Source organism: Molothrus ater, chromosome 26, assembly GCF_012460135.2.
Source record: "Molothrus ater isolate BHLD 08-10-18 breed brown headed cowbird chromosome 26, BPBGC_Mater_1.1, whole genome shotgun sequence".
NCBI lineage: Eukaryota > Metazoa > Chordata > Aves > Passeriformes > Icteridae > Molothrus > Molothrus ater.
Genome location: NC_050503.2, coordinates 1,081,851 through 1,100,629, shown reverse-complemented (window position 1 = coordinate 1,100,629; position 18,779 = coordinate 1,081,851). Strand labels below are relative to the sequence as shown.

The following is an 18,779-nucleotide window of genomic DNA, read 5'->3' as shown; positions in this document are numbered from 1 at the left end:
TTCTTCCCCCCGAGGCTGCTGGGCACTGCCCAGGCTCCCCAGGGAATGGTGCCAAGGCTGCCAGAGCTCCAGGAGCTCCCAGGGCTGCTCAGGGTGGGGTTCTTGGGGTGGCTGTGCAGGCACAGGGGCTGGGATCAATGATCCCTGTGGGTCCCTTCCAGCTCAGGATATTCCAGAATTCTGTGGTCCTGCAATTCCATTTAATACCTATCCTTGGTTTGACAAAGGTGTCCTCAGGGAGGCTGAGTGGCAACGGGGATCATCCCTGGGTCCTTGAGCTGGTACCTTGGAGCTGGTTATCCTTGGAGCTCGTTAACCTTGGAGCTGGTTAACCTTCGGGTTGGATGTCCCTGGTCTTCCCTTTAAAGGGGAAGTGCTGGATGAGGTGGGAATGTCCCCAGGTGCCCTTTAAGGAGGAAGTGCTGCACTGAGCAATGCCCCCAGGGGCCCATCCCCTCCCAACTCCCCACAGGAGCCACAGTGAAGGGTGTGCTTTTTAATGTCAGTTATAATAAAATATTTTTACAGAGCCCAAAAAATTCAAAATAGTGCAAAACATCTCACTGTCATGCATCCATGGGAGCCGCCGCGGTGGGCGGGACAGACACACAGGCATCGGTGACACTGTGCTACAGGAGCAGGATTGGTCAGTTCAATCACATGCCGAACAGGACGCTCTGGGGAGGGGGCTCAGGGCCAGGGCACCACGGTGGGGCTGCGGGGCCGAGCCCCAGCCCGGCCGTGCAGGAGCAGCCGCTAGAAAAGGGTGTAAACATTGAACAGAAACGAGAGAGCAAAGTGAAACCCTCTGGTCCCGGCAAACCCTCGAGACAAAGGAGCATTTGGGGTACCCTGTTTTGGGATGGGAGGGGGCTGAGAGAGCTGTACTGATTTGTGGGGTCATGAGGCCTCTGTGTGCCCCGGACTCAGCTGGGGTGGCCACCCCAACACCACACACCCAGGCCTCCCAGGCACTCGCACGAGACATGCACACCACAGCACACAGAAATGGTGCTCACTGGGGAACTGGGGGCACAGAACTGGTGCTTACTGGGGGACTGGAGGGGCTGGGGTGGGAAGGGTTTTGCTTGCGCCAAGGAGATCCCATGGGCTGCACTGCTCAGGGATGCTGGTCCCCGTGGCCAGAGCAAAGAGGAACGAGTCCCTCTGCCCAGGCCCCTCAGCCCCTGCCCCCCCAAGCCCTGGCACCTTGTGGGGGGCACTGGGGGAGCCCACGGTGGCAGCAAGGCAGGGAAGACAGGATATGGGCCGGGGGCTGCTCCCTGCTGCTCCCGACCCTGGTGATGCTGCTGCCAGCCAGGGAGGGGACCCTGTGCAGGGCCCGTGGGGGCTGCACCCACCAAGCCAACAGCCCCAATAGCCCTTCCAGGGGCAGGACACAGCCTGTCCGGCTGCCCTGTATGTACAGGTATTTACATATGTACACGGATGTGCTCAGGGCTGGCAGCTGCCCTGCCCTCAGGACACACCAGCACGCTCAGGGATGGGGACAAGGGGCCATCGCGCTGTGCCAGCCACTCACCAACACCCACATATGGCACAAGACACACACACACCCCCCACAGCCCTTTCCTTGTGTCACTCGGTGAGGGCTGGAGCTGGGTGGGACACTGGAGGTTCAGAGAGGAGCCACTGGGGCTCCTCCATCTCACACAGGCTGGGGAAGGGCAGAGTGCTCCCCTGAGCCAGGCTGGGCCTCCAGCCCCTCGCTGCAGCCCCCACAGCAGCACCTTCCTGCGGGCTGTGCCGGGGCCCGGCTGTGCTCGGCAGCGCTGTCCGCCAGCCGTGCTGGCCGGGGAGGGAGGGGAGGGTCTGTCCCTGCAGCCACAGCGCCCCCTCCCCAGTGCCGGGACAGCAACTCCTCTGTGGCCACTCCTATGGCTTATACACGGCTGGAGGATCCTGTCAGGGGCCGGGAGCGGGGGGCGAGGGCTGGGGGACCAAGGACTTTAACTGCTGCCCTCCTCGGCCGAGCGCGTGTCCGACTTGAGCTTGACGAACTCCTTGGCCACCTCGTCGTTGTTGCGCTGCGAGAGGATGCGGAGCACGGTGAGCCCGGTGTCGTCCATGTGGATGCGGCGGCCCAGGGGCAGCCAGCAGGCGCAGCCGGGGCGCTGCAGGATGTCCCGCAGCTGCAGCACGGCGATGCCCACGGTGCGGTCCTCCCGGGCGAAGCAGTAATCCTTCACACACACCTGCAGCTCGTAGCACTCGGGGCCCGTCTCTGTGCCCAGCGTGCTGAGGGGGGCAAGGGACGGGCAGTGTTGGCAGATGGGGTCACACTCGAGCCCTAGCCCGGCCATCTAACAGCCCCTACATGGCTGCTGTCCCCACCCCCACCCCTAGAAAAGCCTTTTCCTTTTTACTCCTGCTCCCCTCTCCCTGCTTCAACCAAAGAGAAATGCCTAAAACACCCCATTGGGGATGAACAAACTCCCTGGCAGACTCCAGGAGGTCCCCACGTGCTGGGGATGTGTCCCCCAGCCTGTCCCCACATCCCCAGCCCGTGGTGCCACTCACAACTGGAAGCTCTCGTTGTACTTGGGGGCCCAGCTGTTGTTCTTGGATTTGGTGGCAAATTTCCTCTTCTTGTCACTGAGGTGGGGCCCGATGATGTTGACCTCGATGAAGGGCCGGAAGATGCCTGAGGTCTGCCACTTGAGGTCATTGGCAGCCACCACTGCAAGGAGGGGACAGGTGAGGCTCAGGGAGCACTGTCACCTGCCAGACCCTGGCACCTGGCCAGCAGGACCCACCTTTGACGGTGACTTTGTGCTCACCACTGCTGGGGTGGGTCAGGAGCTCCACGTGGATGGACACCTCCCCAACGGGGTCATCCACGCCAGAGCCTGGGACAGACAGAGGGACAAGATGGAAGTGCTGTTTTCCCAATGTTCCTGACATGCCCTGCCCAACACTAACCCCTCTGAGGAGGCAGGTCACCCACCGTGGGGTGGCAAGGGGTGGGCATTAGGGTGTGTCCCAAAGGGCTGTGGGCACAGCAGCGTGGGTGCAGCAGCTGTGATGGACATGGCAGGACACCCCCAGCAGCACGCTGCCATCCCACCCCTGTGAACCCCCCCTTGCTGAGGCAGGGCTGAGGGGCCTGTCCAGGGTGGGGCAGAGGACAGTGGCCCAGCTCCCCGTGCTCTGGCCACAGAGGGGTGACAGTGCCATGGGCACAGCCCTGGGCAGGAGGGACCCAGCCAGGGCAGCCACAGCCCTACAGTGTCTCAAGGCTGACCCACCTCCTCATACCCCTCCATCCCGGGGACCACACCAAGCCCAGGGGTCCCTGAGCTCAGCCCACCCCACGCCACCCCAGAGCTGTGCATGCACCCGTGGGTGAAGGACGGGGTGCAAGGCAGAGGGACAGGCTCTGTGGGCCTGATGGGAGATCCAACAGGGCTCAGTGGGCAGCTCTCAGAGTGGGAAGAGCAGTGGAAGGAGGACATGTCCCCGTGCCACTGAGGGTGCCAGGGCTGGTGATGGCACATTCCCCTCCATCCCCGGCCCCGCCCCCGCATGCTGAGCCGGGATGGAGCCGATGGCGGCGGGAGGGGCTGGGCATGGAAGGCCAAGCGGGGGGGCAGCCCCGGCCCCAGCAGGGTGGGATGGAGGCCAAGCAGGGCCCGCGGGGGCTCATTCCCTGCGCCCCAGGGCAGGCAGAGCGCGCCGGAGCAGGGCTAGCAATGGTCCTTAGGGCAGCAGGGTGGGCAGGACGGGCACAGGACGTGGCATGGCCACTGTCCCACGGGGAGGTCAGGGTGGGTGCGCCAGTGCTGGGGACAATGTGGGGTGCCCAGAGCGTGTGGGCAGACACCCCCATTCCCACAGGGACAGCCCCCGACCCGCTCTGGGGGTGGTCAGTATGGCTGAGCACAGTTCCTGCAAAGTGCCCCCAAAGCAGCCCTGGGAGAGGCAGTTGGCTCATTCTGGGGTCCCCAGGCCAGCCCAGCCCAGCCCGGTGCTGGGACTGTTACTAGCCCAGGCCAGCGGCAAGGCAGGTGCAGGGGCGGGCGTAGCACACGTACCCTTCTCAGGATAAACCTCTTCACTAAGGGTAAACCTAATCCCTTTCCCACCATGAACTAGTGGGAAGGAGAGAGAAAGAGACAGAGACACGGCACAGAGTACACAAAGAGAGGAGGAAGGAGATGAAAGAGGAAGGAGATGACAACAAAGAGAAGAGGGAGGAGATGCGAAAGAAGGGAGGAGGGAAGAGATGAAGGAGAGGAGATGAGGAAGAGAGGAGGAAGGAGATGACGTGTGGGGAACAGGAACAGTGGGGGGGGGGGGGAAACAAAGAGAAAGAGAGATCAGATCTCGCAGACAGACTGACGGCCAAGCACCCGGACAACACTGCAGCAACACAGGAGTGCCAGGCACCCCCAGCTCCGAGTGTGGGCTCCTGGGGACAGGGTACACCCAGGGGTGCTGGCACCCACCACACCCAACCCCACGCCCCCAACATGGCTGGCACAGGAGGCACAGACAGGACAGACGTCCCTTGAAGGAGACTCACGGACAGCAAACGCACGTCCCACTCCCCAGGACGCAGACAAGCCTGGCTGGGGCACCCTAGGGTGGCCTGTGACCACCACCGAGTATCTCAGGGCCCTCCTCCAGCAGCCAAGGGACAGACTCAAGGGCAGCATTTAGAGCTGAGGGCTGATCCTGCCCTGGAAGGTGCCCAGCATCCTGCACTGCACCCCAGCACACCTGAGCCCAGCTCAGGGGCCTGGGCACCCAGCACGCCCAGGACAGGCCCTGGCACAGCATCCAGATCCCATGGACCCTGTCAGTGCTGGGTGCCTGGGGCCACCCAGAGGGGACAAACACTGTGACACCTGGACAGAGGGTGACCTTCCCCCCACCCACAGGCCCCATTTCCATGCCAGTCCAGTAATGCCCTGGCACTGGGGACCCACTGTTCTTGCTGGTGAGGACCTGGGGAGTGCCAGGCTGCTGCTGCTGGGCACCACGGCCCCTCTTCACCTGCAAGGCACAGGAGGAAAAAGCCCTTTCCTTCCCCACCCTTCTCTTCCCCACCGTGAGCCTGGCTGGGACCCCCAGCCCACTGGGACAGAGCCAAGGTGGGTCCTGGCCACGGGGCAGCCTGGGGAGGACGAGGGCAGCGTGTCCTACCCTGTGACGACTGGGTCTGCACGAAGGTTTTGATGAGCAGGTCTGTGGCCTGGGTGTAGAGGGACAGGGCGTAGCGCAGCGACTGCAGGTCAGGGCTCTTCTCCAGGAACGTTTTCTTCAGCCCCACGCCGCCAGCATGGAAGTATTGCTGGAGAGAGAAAGGCCTCAGGATGCTCAGCAGCTCTGTGAGGGTCCCCCTGGTTCTCCCCATGTCTGGGCCTCAGGGTCAGAGCCTTGTGGGCACCCCAAATGCCCCAGAGTGCCCTCACCTTGATGGTATCCAGCGCCAGCTCCACCACGGCACACTGCTTTGGGGTCAGGCTCTTGGCTTCCTCACGCACCATGTGGTCCTGGGGGACACAGATCCTGCTCTCAGCACAGCACCAGGACCCCGCTGCCCCCAGCCCAGCCCAGCCCAGCCCAGCCCAGCTAGCAAGGGGGCGGTGATGGGGTCCTGGCAGCAGTGGCACTGGCACTCACCCTGGAACAGAGAGCACCCCAGCCCCCCAGGCCTCACCTTCAGCTTGGAAAGCTGCCCCAGCTCCTTGGCCGCGTTGAAAATCATCTGTGTGCCCTGCAGAGAGCAAAGAAACAGGGACAGCCCCGGTGAGCAGCTGGGCTGGGGGTGGCATGGCCAGGCTGGGCACATCATGCCAGAAGCTTCCTGCAGATCCAGGGGTTCCTCCAGGCTCCAGGGGACAGCAGCCAGGAAGGTGACACAGGTACCAGGCTGGCAGCCCCAAGTCCTCAGCACAGCTGTGAGGCTGCAGGCTTGGGGACCCCAGGGCAGGACGCCACCCTGGTGTCACCCTTGGCTCTGCTCAGCACAAGCAGCTCAGCCCAGGAGTCCCATCCTGCTTCCTGTGCTCCAAGCACCTGCTCCTGCATCCAGCAGGGCCTGGCACAGCAGGGATCACTCGGGCACGGTGGGAGCAGAGCGCGACAGCGAGGGACAGCGGGCACGGGGGGATGTGCCCTGGATCCCACAGCCACCAAACAGCCCCCGGCCACACAGAGCCCAGCCCAGCCCCAGCAGTCCCAGGGAGGCTCCCAGCCCCTTCCCCCAGGTGGGAGACCCGGGCTGCCCCTGCCTGACCTGTGCCCCCACCATGGCAGGGGCCATGGGGCCATTCCATGGGGCCTGTGGGCACAGCAGCCCCCTGGATGGGCAGATCCTGCTCACTGCCCTGGGCTGGCACCTCTGACTGGGCTGAGCACAAGCTCTCCTCCTCAGCGCCTCCAGTGTGCAAATGCAATGGATAAACTGGGGCCCAGAGACCCCTACTATCTTCCCTCTCCCAGCACCAGTAGTTCCAGTCCCTCCCAACACAGGAACCTCAGCACCTCTCCCATTAACCAGTACCTTCTACAGGGCTCTGCCCCCTCCTGGCCCACATTTGGTATGCCCCCATTAACCCCTTGTGCCCACCCCTCTGCCCACCCAGTCCTGTCCCATTAATTCCACCCTCACTGTTCCCATCTCCCCCAGTCAGTGGACAGGCTGGGAGCAGGGGACACTGCTGTCCCCAAAACAGAGCACGACAGGACACTGTACTGAGCTGGGAGCTCCCAACCCAGAGCACGAGGGACAAGGGACAGCGGGGAGGGAAGGGGAGAGAGCAGTGCCAAGTGGGGAGCAGAAGAGCCATGTCCTTACTTCAGTGTGACTGGGCAGCTTCACCCTGCTCTGGAAGAGAACAGCAAGGGACAGTTACTGGTGGCCCCAGCAGCATTTGGCCGCAGCTCCAGGCCCCCCCATCCCCTGGCCAGGAGGGCTCTGGCCCTGTGCTCTCCTCTGGCTCTCCCAGCTCTCTGCTGGTGCCGCTGGTTGGGCTCCAGTTCACAGCTGCAAAGGCTCAGCCCCTGCCTGTGCTGGTGAAGCTGAGATGAGTGTGCCAGGTCTCTTCTGAGGTTTGCTCCCCACTCCATTTGGGGCTGGGAGACCAGAGGGAATCAGCTCACCCAGCACACTCAGCACACTGGGCAGGAGCCAGTGTCCCCCAGGAGAGGAGGGGGAGCCGCAGGCATTGCCCAGATGGATGCTGGCATGGCTCTTCCCAAGAACCAGGGTCTGGGGAGCAGGCTGGGGTCACTGCTGGGCCCCCACCCTGTGGTGAGGAGCCCCCAGACAGGGCAAGAGCCCATGTGCTGGAGCAAGCCCTTGGAGCAGGGCTAGGGCTCAGCAAGGAAGGGGGATCAGGCTCAGAGATCCAGGGGATCCCAGCAGCCCCAAAGGCCCAGCACGAGGGCCCCCCTCTTCCTGAGCACCCCACAGTGGGAAGGAAGGGGGTGTGTGGAGGGTCTCCCATGCACAGGGTCTCACCCCTTGCTGTCCCACCAGGCAGCTGGTGCTGAGGGCTGTGGGGCAGTGCTCCCCACGGGGATGGGTGACACCCCACATCTGCCCCAGGGGACTGAACACCACAGAGCCCCCACTCCCTACCCCAGGGACACACAGAACTGGGGCTGTCCCCAGCACACAGCACAGCACACCTCACCACAACACCACGCAGGCAACAGCACATCCAGACAGCACGACAGAGGAAGCACGGACAAGCCTGGACCTGCACAGCAGGCAGGTGTGAGACCACGAGTGTGGCCCCAGGGTGTGACACACACGGAGCCCACAGCTATTTACCTTCTCTGTCCCCTTGCCATGTTTTCTCAAGAGCGTGCCCTGTAGAAGCAATGTCAGAGGTTGAGTGTGGGGTGGGGGGACAGCATGGGACAGGACACAGGGGCACAGGTGGCAGAGACATGACGAGCTCCTGAAGGACAGCCAGTGGGGGACTGGTCCCCACCAGGATACTCAGTGAGGGCCTGGAGTCATCAGGGTGCTGGATCCCCACTGGAAAGCAGGATGTTGCACTGCTGGAGAACTTGTCCTCACCCTGGGACACTGCTGGGATACAGAGATGCTGAATCCGTGAGGGATGATCCTTGCTGGAATCCAGGATCCAGCTGTGTGTGGGCAGGCTCTGGTGCCCCCACACATCCTGCTTCAGCTCTGGCAGGTGCTCCCAGCACTGGGGAGGGAGCAGGGAGGGAGTGCTGGGATTTGGCTTTGGCACGCAGAGCTCTGGTTTGTGCAGGGCTGGGCCCGGTGCCAGCCCCACACTGGCCCAGGCAAGAGGAACTGTGTGAAATGAGCCACAGTGCCATTGGGGGGGATGAACTCAGCTCTCAGCACAGACTGTTGGGGTCAGGAGAGGGGAGCACAGAGTCAGCTGGCTGGGAAGCCTCAGAAGGAACAAGCAGCGCAGGTATGGCCAAATAGGGCTCCCAGGAGGGGTTCTGGCCCTGGCACAGAGTGATGGGTGAACAAGAGAGCTGACACTGCTCTGTCCCCCAGAGCCTCAGCAAAGATGGGACATGGGGCTCCTACGAGGTGCCCATGAGGTCCCCATGAGGTCCCCATGAGATCTGAGGGGACACTCAGCCACAGGCTGCCCCCAAGGCTTCTCAAATGCTGCTGTTGGACACAAAAAGTGTTGGGGGACAGCAGAGGAGTGTTTGTCCCTGCAGGGATTGGCACCAGCACTCAGCAGCTGGCTCCCACTGCTCTTCCTGCACAGGTGCCTGGGTCACAACAAGGGTGGGGACAGGACTGGGGGGGTAAATTGCCCTTCCTTGCCCCCAGGGGCATAAACCCACAGCCACAGACTGGTCAGAAGAGGACAGAAGGAAACTGCTCAGTCAAAGCCATGCAAGGACCCAGCAGCGATGCCGAGAAGGGAACCAGCAGTCCGGGTTCCCAGGGTCACGTCCCGACCAGGAGGAGCCTCACGACTCGTGCCAGCAGCCTGCCCCAACACCGAGCACCAGGCCAGGGACCGCCGCGTCCCCGAGACTCCTCCTCCTCCTCCTCCTCCTCCTCCTGGCTGGGAAAACCTCTGCCCTCACCCCCACCACAGCCAGACCCCAGCCAGGGCCTCGAGGGGAAACTGAGGCACGAGGGGAAGGACGAGCAGCCCTGACTGCAGGCTCGTGCCTCCCGCGGTGCTGCTCCCCTCAGCACGGAGGCCAGGTGTGGCAGTCCCCGATGACATGGCACTGATGGCACTGCCGTCACCGTCCCCTCCCACCCCATCACTCCCCCCTGTCCCTCCCCACATCCCGGCACTGCCAACCTGCCCAAGGCCTCTCCACCCACCACATCCCGGAGGGGCTGGCATGTGCCGGCCAGGAGCCAGGGCCAGGCAGGGGCGGGGACCAGGAGCCGGACCAGGAGCCGAAGGAGGGTGTGGGCAGGGCACGGGCAGCCACACAAGACAAGAACCGGCGAGGCCAGGACCGACACAGAGCGGACAGACAGACAGACAGACAGGGAGCTGCCGTACTTACAATCATCTGCCATTGAGAGGCGAGAGGAGCAATTGGAGAGAACAACCGTGACGTGAGTGCCGGCCCCCGCCTCCTCCATCCTCCCCAGCGCCAGCCCTGGCTGCCCCCCACCCCCGGCAGGGCCACGGCACAGAGTGCCACTGAGTGCCACTGAGTGTCACTGCCCTGGCACTGCCCCGCGGGCCTCGCAGCCCCCCAGGAGCCCCAGCCTCACTGCCCAGTCCCTCCTGACTCTGGGGGGGAGCTTTGCCCCAGGGGGGCTCAGTTCCAGGGACCCCAGTCAACACTTGGCTCTGACATGGACCCCCAAACCTGTCTGGCCACCCTCTGGGCTGGCACCAGGGACACCTGGGCAGGATGTCCCCTGCCCGAGGGACCAGTCCCAGCACAGCTTTCTCCAGGGACTGTGTGCCCTCAGGAAAATCACCCACCACAGCCACATGTCCCTGCCCACTCCTCTGCCCTAGCACAGACCCCACTGTCCCCACAGCCCGGCTGCAAAGAGACTGGGATGGGGACTGGGATGGGGACGGGGACTCGGTGGCACCACCATCCCTATAAGATTTGGCCACCTTTGGCCAAGGCTGTGTGAGCCTGGTCAGAAGTGACATGGGGCTGACCTGAGGCAGGCTCAGGGCTGTGACACGGTGACAGTGAGGTGGCACCACTGAGGGCTGACATGTCACCACTGTGCTGTCCCTCACAGACACAGCACAGGAGCTCCACAGTCCCAGACATAAAGGCTGACAGCTCCAGGAACTCCAAGGAGGAGCCTGAGCCCAGCTTTGTAACTGTGACAAAAGCCACCAAAGAGTGACAGGTGTTGTGGCTGGTTGAGAGCCCTCAGTGTCAGCCTTTCCTGCCTGACTTCAAAGGAACCACCTCAGGAAGCTTCAGGTGCAGGGGGGCAGGCAAACAGCAATGTGATATGGAGCCTCACAGAGGGACCATTCCCTGGGTTTGCTCTGCTTTCCCAAACACCCCAGGAGCAAGGAACAGCTCAGCCCTGCTGGGGAATATGTCCCCCCACCCTCATGAAACCCCAGCCTCTCAGCAAGGCAAACAGGCAGAGTCTCCCCACACTCCAGGAGCCCCTGGATTCACCTCCTGGCACAGGGAGCACACCCACAGCCAGTGTGGATCAGCATGGCATGGGATGCTGTCCCAGCTCTGAGGGAAGGATGGATAAGAAAGGGCCAGTGTCCCCTCTTGATGCCACAAGGGAGGTGGCAGGAAGGTCCTTTGCCAAAGCCAACCAAGAAGGTTCTGGAGCAAGGATGACCTATCTCTCTTCCATCCTTTCCTATCCTCTCACATGCCATGAGGGCACCTGGCCAGCCATGTCCCACACTGGCCCCAGTCAGTCACCTGTGTCCCAGGGTCCCTGGTCCCTCTGCCCATCACTCACCGTCTGGTCTGTGAGCGGGGGCAGGACGATGGTCTTCTCCATGGTGTTCATCACCAGCTTCCAGAGCTCCTTCAGCACCCGCTTCAGCACCGTCTTCTCGCAGATCTTGGCAAAGAGCGTCAGGCTGCGGGAGGAGATGCCACGTGTCACCCCTCCGTGCCACCCTGACTCTGCAGGCCCCCACACTGCCTGGCGAGGCCAGGAGGGGCAGGGTGGGGGTTCCAGCTGCCCCCACACTCACTTGCTGTCCAGCAGGTCCATGATGGGCTGCAGGACGTTGTCGGCGTCCTGCGCCACGCTGCTGCAGGTGCTGGCGGGGACGTTGCCGGTGCCCTTCACCTGGCTCAGGATGTCGCCCATCTGCTTCACACACTCCTCGATGTGTGGCTGGAAACTGGGGACCACAACATGCAGGCAGCTCAGCATATTCCCCCAGAGCCCTCAGACACAGCTTCTGGACCCCCAGAGCTCCTCTGCCCACTGCCCCTGCCCTCCCCCCCAGCTGTACCTGGTGGCAAACACTCGGCTCAGATCATCCAGGACGTTGTTAAGTTTCACCTGCAGTTCCTTGAGGATATCACTGGCTTCTGTATCCAGCTGCAAGAGGAACAGGTTGTTGAAGCTGACAGGGCTCCTGAACCAGCCCTCAGGGAAGTTTCTGCATCCCAAATGTATCCCTGGGCAGGGTGAAGCCCTTCCCAGTCTGATATGGTGGGAGAGCAGAGTGCCATAGGGTGGGACAGTGTGATCCCACACAGGAGTGAGGAAGGGGTCTGCTCCCAGCACTGGGGAACTGGGCATGGGACTACCTCAGGGGGGAAGGGAATGATCCAACCCCCACAGGGCTCTCTCCTGGAACCCCCCCATACTCACGTCCTTCCCACCCATGGCTTCAAACATCTTCTCAAGCTGGACACGGAGCTGCTGGATGTTGTTCATCAGGATGCAGGGCTGGAGGGGTGGGATGGAGAGGGGGGTCAGCACCAATACATATGGCTGGGACAGCTGCCCACAGCCCCAGAACCCTCCCATCTTTCACTGGGGGACATGAGGACGGGAATGGCACAGAAGCCACCCTGGCAGTGTGTCAGAAACTGCCATCAGGAAGGGACCAACCCACCCTGGGCTTGAGGTGACATGTGGGGACAGCAAAAGGGAGATACATCACCACTTTCTCCTTCTCCTTGGAGCAGTAGGAGGCAAAATCCTTGGAGATGATCTCGGCATACTGGAGCAGCACATTGCTGATGGTCTGCAGCCAAACAGGGCACCAAGGGAGACACCCAGACAGCAGCAACAAAGGGTAAGGAGGGAGAGAAGGAAACCATGAATCCAACAGCCCTGAAACAACCTCATATCTGGATATATATGGGGAGCCCCAGACCACCTGGCCTCATGGATCACAGAATCATGGAATCATTAAGGTTGGAAAAGCCCTATAAATTCAAGTCCAACCATCACCTCAGCACCACCACCATGTTCACCACTAAACCATATCCTCAAGTGCCACATCCACATGTTTTTTAAACACTTCCAGGGGTGGGGACTTCACTGCTGCCCTGGGCAGCCTGCACCAGGGCTGGACAAACCTTTCAGTGAAGAAATTTTACCAACATCCAACCCCCCTGGCACAACTTGCAGCCATTTCCTCTCCTCCTGTCCCTGTTCCCTGGGAGCAGAGCCCAACCCCCCCAGCTGTCCCCCTCCTGTCAGGAGCTGTGCAGAGCCACAAGGGCCCCCCTGAGCCTCCTTTGCTCCAGGTTGAGCCTCTCCAGCTCCCTCAGCCTCTCCTGGAGCTCCAACCCCTTCCCCAGCTCTGTTCCTTTCTCTGGACATGCTCCAGCCTCTCAATGTCCTTCTTGTCACGAGAGGCCCCAAACTGACCCCAGGATTCAAGATGGGGCCTCAGCAGTGCCCAGCACAGGGGGGCAGTCACTGCCCTGGTCCTGCTGGCCACACCATTGCTAGTACAGCCCAGGTGCCATTGGCCTCCTTGCCCAGCTGGGCACACCTGGCTCACGTTCATGCACCAGGAGCCACATGGGTACAGCCACTGGAAGCCAGATCCAGCACAAATGGTCTCCATGGGCTGCTTCAGCACAGCTGTGAAGGCAACAGCCACCAAGCTTGCATGCAACTCCCTCCTACATTGCAGCAAGCCAGTTTTAATTAATCTATATTAATCAGGCAAATAACTTATCAATTATCTCATAATTAATTAACAAATATCCTGTGCTAGCAGAGCTGGGAGTGTTCCAGGGTGTGTTGGTAGCATATTGCCTGCCCACAGCTGGATGGAGGGGGCACAGGGAGCCCAGGAGCCCCAGCCAGGGCTGGCACTGGGGTCCCAGGGCTGGTGCCCACCTTGGCAAACCGTCGCATGTAGTGTCCCACAATCTGGGGGTCGGGGCACTCCAGCTTCTTGATGATCTCAAAGCTCTGGTTGAGCTGGGAGAAAACGTCCACCACGGAGCAGGAGAAGAGCGCGTGCTCCGAGGTCTGCTGGAACTGTAGGAGTGAGATGAGGTGTCAGCAGGATGTGAGGGGGAGATTTTGGCCCCAGTCAGGACACACTGGGCATCAAGAGACAATTTTGGCCCCTCTCCTCTGAGACTGCTCCCCTAGTCCTGCTCATACCCCATCCTTCTTGTCCCGCTCCAGTGCTCCGTGCAGGAAATCCCGTGACACCTCTTCATTCTCATCCAGCCACTGGATGACAAAGGGCTCGAACCAGCTGGAAGAAAGACCCAGCCGTGGTGAGGCCAGCAGCCCTGGTGGTGGCAGTCCCCTGCCCGGCCCAGGGCTGCACTCACGCGGGGTACTCGGGCACGCGGCTCTTGAAGGAGGGCAGCTCGGTGACGTACTCGTTGTACAGCCACTTCACCTTGAAGTGCAGGTTCATGTAGTCTGCGCTCTTGCACAGGCGGTGCTTCTCGTGCTCTGCACGGGAAAAGGGCCTGGGGCTCACTCTGAGTCCCAAATCTGGGGTGTGGCTCCACAGGGGCCGCTCCAGGGTAAAAAGGTGGAAGTGCTTCTGGGGGGGGTAAGCTATGCATGATGTTCATGAGGAGATGAAATGGGTTTGCCCAGGGAACAGGGGAGGTGTGAGGTGAGGACAGCTCCTGCCTGGTTCCCCCCTCTCTGGCTCAGGGGGGCAGGTGGGACTCACCCTCCATGGCGTACTTCATGTCCTGAGCAAAGAGGTTCCACATCACCTCAGCGCTGATCTTCCCCACGTTCAGTTCCTGGGGGAACCTGGGGCGAGGGGAGAGTGCAAATCACAGAATTGTTTGAATTCTTTAGGGTGCAAAAGACCTCCAAGGCCATTGAGTCCAGCCTGTGAATGATCCCCCCCCCTTACCACCCAGCCCAAAGCACTGAGTGCCAGATCCAAGCCTTCCTTGGACACCTCCAGGGGTAGGGACTCCAAACTTCCCTGGGCAGCCCCAGCCAATGCCTGACCACCCTTTCCAAGAATTTTTCCTGATGCTCAACCTGAACCTCCCCAGCACAGCTCAAGGCTATGAACACAGGGTGGATGAGCCCTCCATGTGGACAGACATCCCTCACACACCTCCCAGCAGCCTCAGCTTTCCCATCTGTAGAATGGATGTTATAACCACTTCCAAAGGCCTCGAGATGCTACTGCCTCCACGTGGGCACCCTCTGTGGGCACAGCAGTGTGTCCCCTTCCCCAGCACCTACTCACTGATTCAGGCAGGGTGTGTAGGAGTTCTTGTCTTCCTCAATAATGGAGACAATCAGGGTGATGAGCTTTGACCAGAAATCCAGGTTTTTGATGCTGGGGCCCTGCTCCTCAGGGGGCACCTCGCCTTTCTTAGTCTGGAGGGGCAGGGACACAGTGGAAAATTTGGTCACCCCAGTGCAGGGATCAACTTTGTGTCGGGGCTAACAAGGGAGCAGGAGGGAATACCCTGGAGGCCCCATGCAACCCCCTCTTGTCTGTCCTGATCTCAACCCCACAGCTCAAACTCCAAGGCCTGGGGATCATTCTGCACAGGACTGAGCACTCTGGAGAGGGAGCAGGAGCATGAGGAAAAGGAGAAGGGCATAGGGTGGGGAGGTCAGTGCCCAGCATCCCCCCTGCCCACGCACCGGGTCTGTCTGGTACTCGCGGCTGTAGAGCTCGTGGCAGTTGTTGAAGATGTACTCGTAGGTGGAGTTGAGACAGGCCTTCACACAGTCCTTCACCACCTGGCTGGCTCGTGGGGGGCTCTGCAGCTCCTGGACCTGGTGTGCAGAGCGGGCATGGTGTTTGGAGCACCGCCAGACACCCACCCAGGAGCACCACAGGCCAGCACAACCCCAACCTGCAGAGAACCAGGGCCAAAGAGAGTCAGATCCCCTGAGGGACAGGGTGAGCAGGGCTCCAGCAGTACCTTCATCCGAAAGAAGGTAATGCTGGTCAGCAAATCCACTGTGGACTTCAGGTCCTGCAGCCGTTCGGGGCTGCTGGCAGGGAAGTTGTTCTGGAAAGGAAAGAGGGGAGTTGCCCTCAAAATTCACAAGTGAGGGTGAGGGAGCAGCCACCTGCTGCTCCCCTCAGTGGGGACACTGAGGCAGGGCAGGCACCTTACCCGGTACATGGAGAGGTCGATGCGCAGGGAGTTGTGCAGCTGGTCCAGGAGCTTGACAAAGCGATCTTTCTGTGGAGAAACACCCCGGGGGCAGGTGAGCAGGGGAAAGGAGGCACAGACCGACCCCCCACCCTTGTCTCTCTCTGCTCTCAGCTCAGCCCTCGCTCAGCCCTCTCCTTCCTTCCTTCCTTCCTTCCTTCCTTCCTTCCTTCCTTCCTTCCTTCCTTCCTTCCTTCCTTCCTTCCTTCCTTCCTTCCTTCCTTCCTTCCTTCCTTCCTTCCTTCCTTCCTTCCTTCCTTCCTTCCTTCCTTCCTTCCTTCCTTCCTTCCTTCCTTCCTTCCTTCCTTCCTTCCTTCCTTCCTTCCTTCCTTCCTTCCTTCCTTCCTTCCTTCCTTCCTTCCTTCCTTCCTTCCTTCCTTCCTTCCTTCCTTCCTTCCTTCCTTCCTTCCTTCCTTCCTTCCTTCCTTCCTTCCTTCCTGCCTTCCTTCCTGCCTTCCTTCCTGCCTTCCTTCCTGCCTTCCTGCCTTCCTGCCTTCCTTCCTGCCTTCCTGCCTTCCTGCCTTCCTGCCTTCCTTGCCTTCCTTCTTTGTGAGCCCTGAATGGGCAGGACATGCCTGCAGAGAAGAGCATCTCCTTGCTGGTGGCTGGGGCTCACTCACAGCCCTCAGCAGCTCCTGGGGCACATGTGGCCACGCCAGGTGAGGTTCAGGATGGAGAGGTGACACCACCTGTCCCGTCATTGCTGGGAGGCTGAGGGGCTGCTCTGTTTGCCTTGCCCACTGCAACACCTCTGAGTCTGTGCTCAGGACAAGAGTTGAGAGAAGGGCTGCAGGATCAGTAGCCCCTCGATTGGGGCTTTCCAAGAGCTCAGGAAAAAGGGCAGGGGAAAGATGTGCAGTGGTTGCCCATCTTGAGGGTGGCCCCAGGAGTTGGACATTTCCATGACCCCTCACTCACCCCACTGGGCTGCATCAAGGGACATGGGCAGGGAACACCCCGTATGGGGGGTCTCCACTGGGGCTGAGGAGCTGTAGTTCAGCTCAGCCCAGCTCCCACCCAGGGAGCACAGGGAAGAAGGATGCAAATCTCATCTTGGGTTGTGGATTGGAGCAGGGGTCACAGCTGATGGCAAAGCAACTCATCACAGAATCCCAGACTGGTTTGGGTTGGAAGGGACCTTAAGGACCACCTTGTTCCACTCTCTGCCATGGGCAAGGACACCTTCCACTATCCCAGGTTGCTCCAAGCCCTGTCCAATCTAGTCTTGAACACTTTCAGGGATGAGACAGCCACAGCTGCTCTCAGGTCAACCTCAGTCCTCACTCCCTCACAGGGAAGAATTTCTTCCCAATATTGGCCCCAAAACGTTGTTGGGGAGCATTTCCCTTTGCATTCCTGCTGGTGGAGAGGCTTTGGACAGCCATGTGTGCCTGCCATGAGAGCCCTGGGCTCCCCCCTCAGCACTGGCTGTACGGGTCAGGGCTGACCCGCAGGGCTCTGCAGAGTCCTGAGCAGCGTCTGAGTCCTGGACAGGAGCACAGGGGTGGGAGGGGCAGTGAGTCCACGGCTCAGCCATGGCCACAGCCTGTGCTGGCACCGCAAACCTCCGGCGCTGGTGGGGATGGCCCAGGCGGGCCCTGGGCCGGGCCGTGCGTCCCCAACACCCGGGAGCAGCTGCAGCACTCTAACACTGGACACGGCGGCTACTCGGGGGTAAAGCGACACGGCCGGGCACTTTAGCACCCAACCTTAGGCTCTCTAAAAAAGAGAAAGAGACAAGTTTTTAAAATCCTCCATGTTAGAGAAAAGGCTGGATTTTGGTTTCCTCCTGCTGCGTGATCCGGAGGCACAGCTCTCTCAGCTCTGGCTACCCCTGCAACAGGAACGGGGTGGGGAGCCAAAGCTGTGTGATCCGGAGCTGTGCTCGGCCCTGGCTGTGTCCCTGGCTACCCAGCACCTTGCTGCACCCGGGGCTGGGCACTGACCCTGGCTCGCCCCATGCACACCCAGAGCCACCATTTCCTGCTTCTGGGATGGCACTGGGGGAGCCGAGGTGAGGGCTCAGCCCCTCCTCGCCCACGTCCCCGAGGGGCACCCAGCCCTGCCACAAACTCGCCCCACTTGGCACCCACTGGTGCTGGCACAACTGGCTGAGTTTGCAGCAGGCTGGGGTCCCCCAAAGCACACGAGGCTGTGCAAGACCCCCCAGGAAGTGCAGGGGTGGGTCATGGCCACATGCTTCTGATTTTGCCACCAAGGTGCCCCCTCCTCCTGGCATGCTGCCACCCAATTTGCTCAGGCTCCCATAATAAATAGGGGAGCAAATTTAGCCCTTCTCCTGGGAAGGTGGTGGCTTTTTTCCTTCCTGAAGTACAGGAGCAGGATGACTTTTGGGGCAAGCAGGGGCTGACCCCACTGCTGCCTGGCTGCAGTTTGGAGTGGGGTGTTTTGCACAGCTCGTTTTGCTTCCTGAGCCCCCCACCCCCTCCCAAAGAAAGGAGAGAAGAAGAAAAGAGCGTTTACGTACCATGGGACTTACCCCGAAATTGGAGGCGGCGAAGCGGTCGGAGGCGTTGGCATTGCTGGAGGCCGTGGTGTGAGCGTAGTAGGCGTTGATGTTGGCCAGCAGGGTGCTCATCACCGCCGGCACCCCGGGGCACATGTACTTGGAGGAGAGGCAGGCAAAATGCCTATGGAAAGAGGTGGCAGTGGAGGGTTTAGGGCCATGGGAGGGGATGCAGGGTTTGGGGTGCATAAGTCACTGAATCCCAGAGCATCCCAAATTGGAAGGGAGCCACAGGGATCATCAGTGCAGCCCCTGTGCCTGCACAGCCACCCTGAGCAGCCCTGGGAGCTCCTGGAGCTCTGGCAGCCTTGGCACCATTCCCTGGGGAGCCTGGGCAGTGCCCAGCAGCCTCGGGGGGAAGAACCTTGCCCTGAGCTCCATGCCAAGGCCTGGCCCAGCTCCAGCCCTTGCTGGGCTCCTGTCCCTGTCCCAGAGCAGAGCTCAGCCCCTGCCCCTGTGCCTGCCCTGGGCAGGAGCTGCAGCCCCCAGGAGCCTCCCCTCAGTCTCCTGGGCTCCAGCTGAACCAGCCAAGTGCCCTCAGCTGCTCCTCAGCCCTTCCCCAGCTCCGTGTCCCTCCTTTGGCCACTCTCCAACAGCTTTGGATCCTTTTGATCTTTGGAGCCCAAACTGGACACAGGACTTGAGATGAGGCTGTGCCAGAGCGTGCTGAGAAGGGGAAGGATGGGTGCACAGG

General features: G+C 61.2%; 1 protein-coding gene across 1 annotated transcript in view; it reads right to left on the bottom strand.

The window, feature by feature from the left end:
• Window positions 1-481: 481 nt before the first annotated feature.
• The window catches only part of UNC13A (unc-13 homolog A), a 37,351-nt gene continuing 19,053 nt past the window's right edge, over window positions 482-18,779 (bottom strand). The window contains exons 22-44 of the mRNA XM_036399224.1: window positions 18,059-18,209; window positions 15,520-15,588; window positions 15,322-15,411; window positions 15,038-15,172; window positions 14,631-14,764; window positions 14,091-14,176; window positions 13,735-13,861; window positions 13,559-13,655; window positions 13,286-13,429; window positions 12,090-12,173; window positions 11,795-11,872; window positions 11,430-11,518; window positions 11,163-11,315; window positions 10,922-11,045; window positions 9,514-9,519; window positions 7,808-7,846; window positions 6,827-6,856; window positions 5,687-5,743; window positions 5,439-5,519; window positions 5,170-5,317; window positions 2,778-2,870; window positions 2,542-2,701; window positions 482-2,259 (exon numbers count right to left, since the gene is read on the bottom strand). Coding sequence (XP_036255117.1) covers window positions 1,971-2,259; window positions 2,542-2,701; window positions 2,778-2,870; window positions 5,170-5,317; window positions 5,439-5,519; window positions 5,687-5,743; window positions 6,827-6,856; window positions 7,808-7,846; window positions 9,514-9,519; window positions 10,922-11,045; window positions 11,163-11,315; window positions 11,430-11,518; window positions 11,795-11,872; window positions 12,090-12,173; window positions 13,286-13,429; window positions 13,559-13,655; window positions 13,735-13,861; window positions 14,091-14,176; window positions 14,631-14,764; window positions 15,038-15,172; window positions 15,322-15,411; window positions 15,520-15,588; window positions 18,059-18,209 — 2,464 coding nt within the window. The 3' untranslated portion in view covers window positions 482-1,970. The remainder of the gene's footprint in view (window positions 2,260-2,541; window positions 2,702-2,777; window positions 2,871-5,169; window positions 5,318-5,438; window positions 5,520-5,686; window positions 5,744-6,826; window positions 6,857-7,807; window positions 7,847-9,513; window positions 9,520-10,921; window positions 11,046-11,162; window positions 11,316-11,429; window positions 11,519-11,794; window positions 11,873-12,089; window positions 12,174-13,285; window positions 13,430-13,558; window positions 13,656-13,734; window positions 13,862-14,090; window positions 14,177-14,630; window positions 14,765-15,037; window positions 15,173-15,321; window positions 15,412-15,519; window positions 15,589-18,058; window positions 18,210-18,779) is intronic.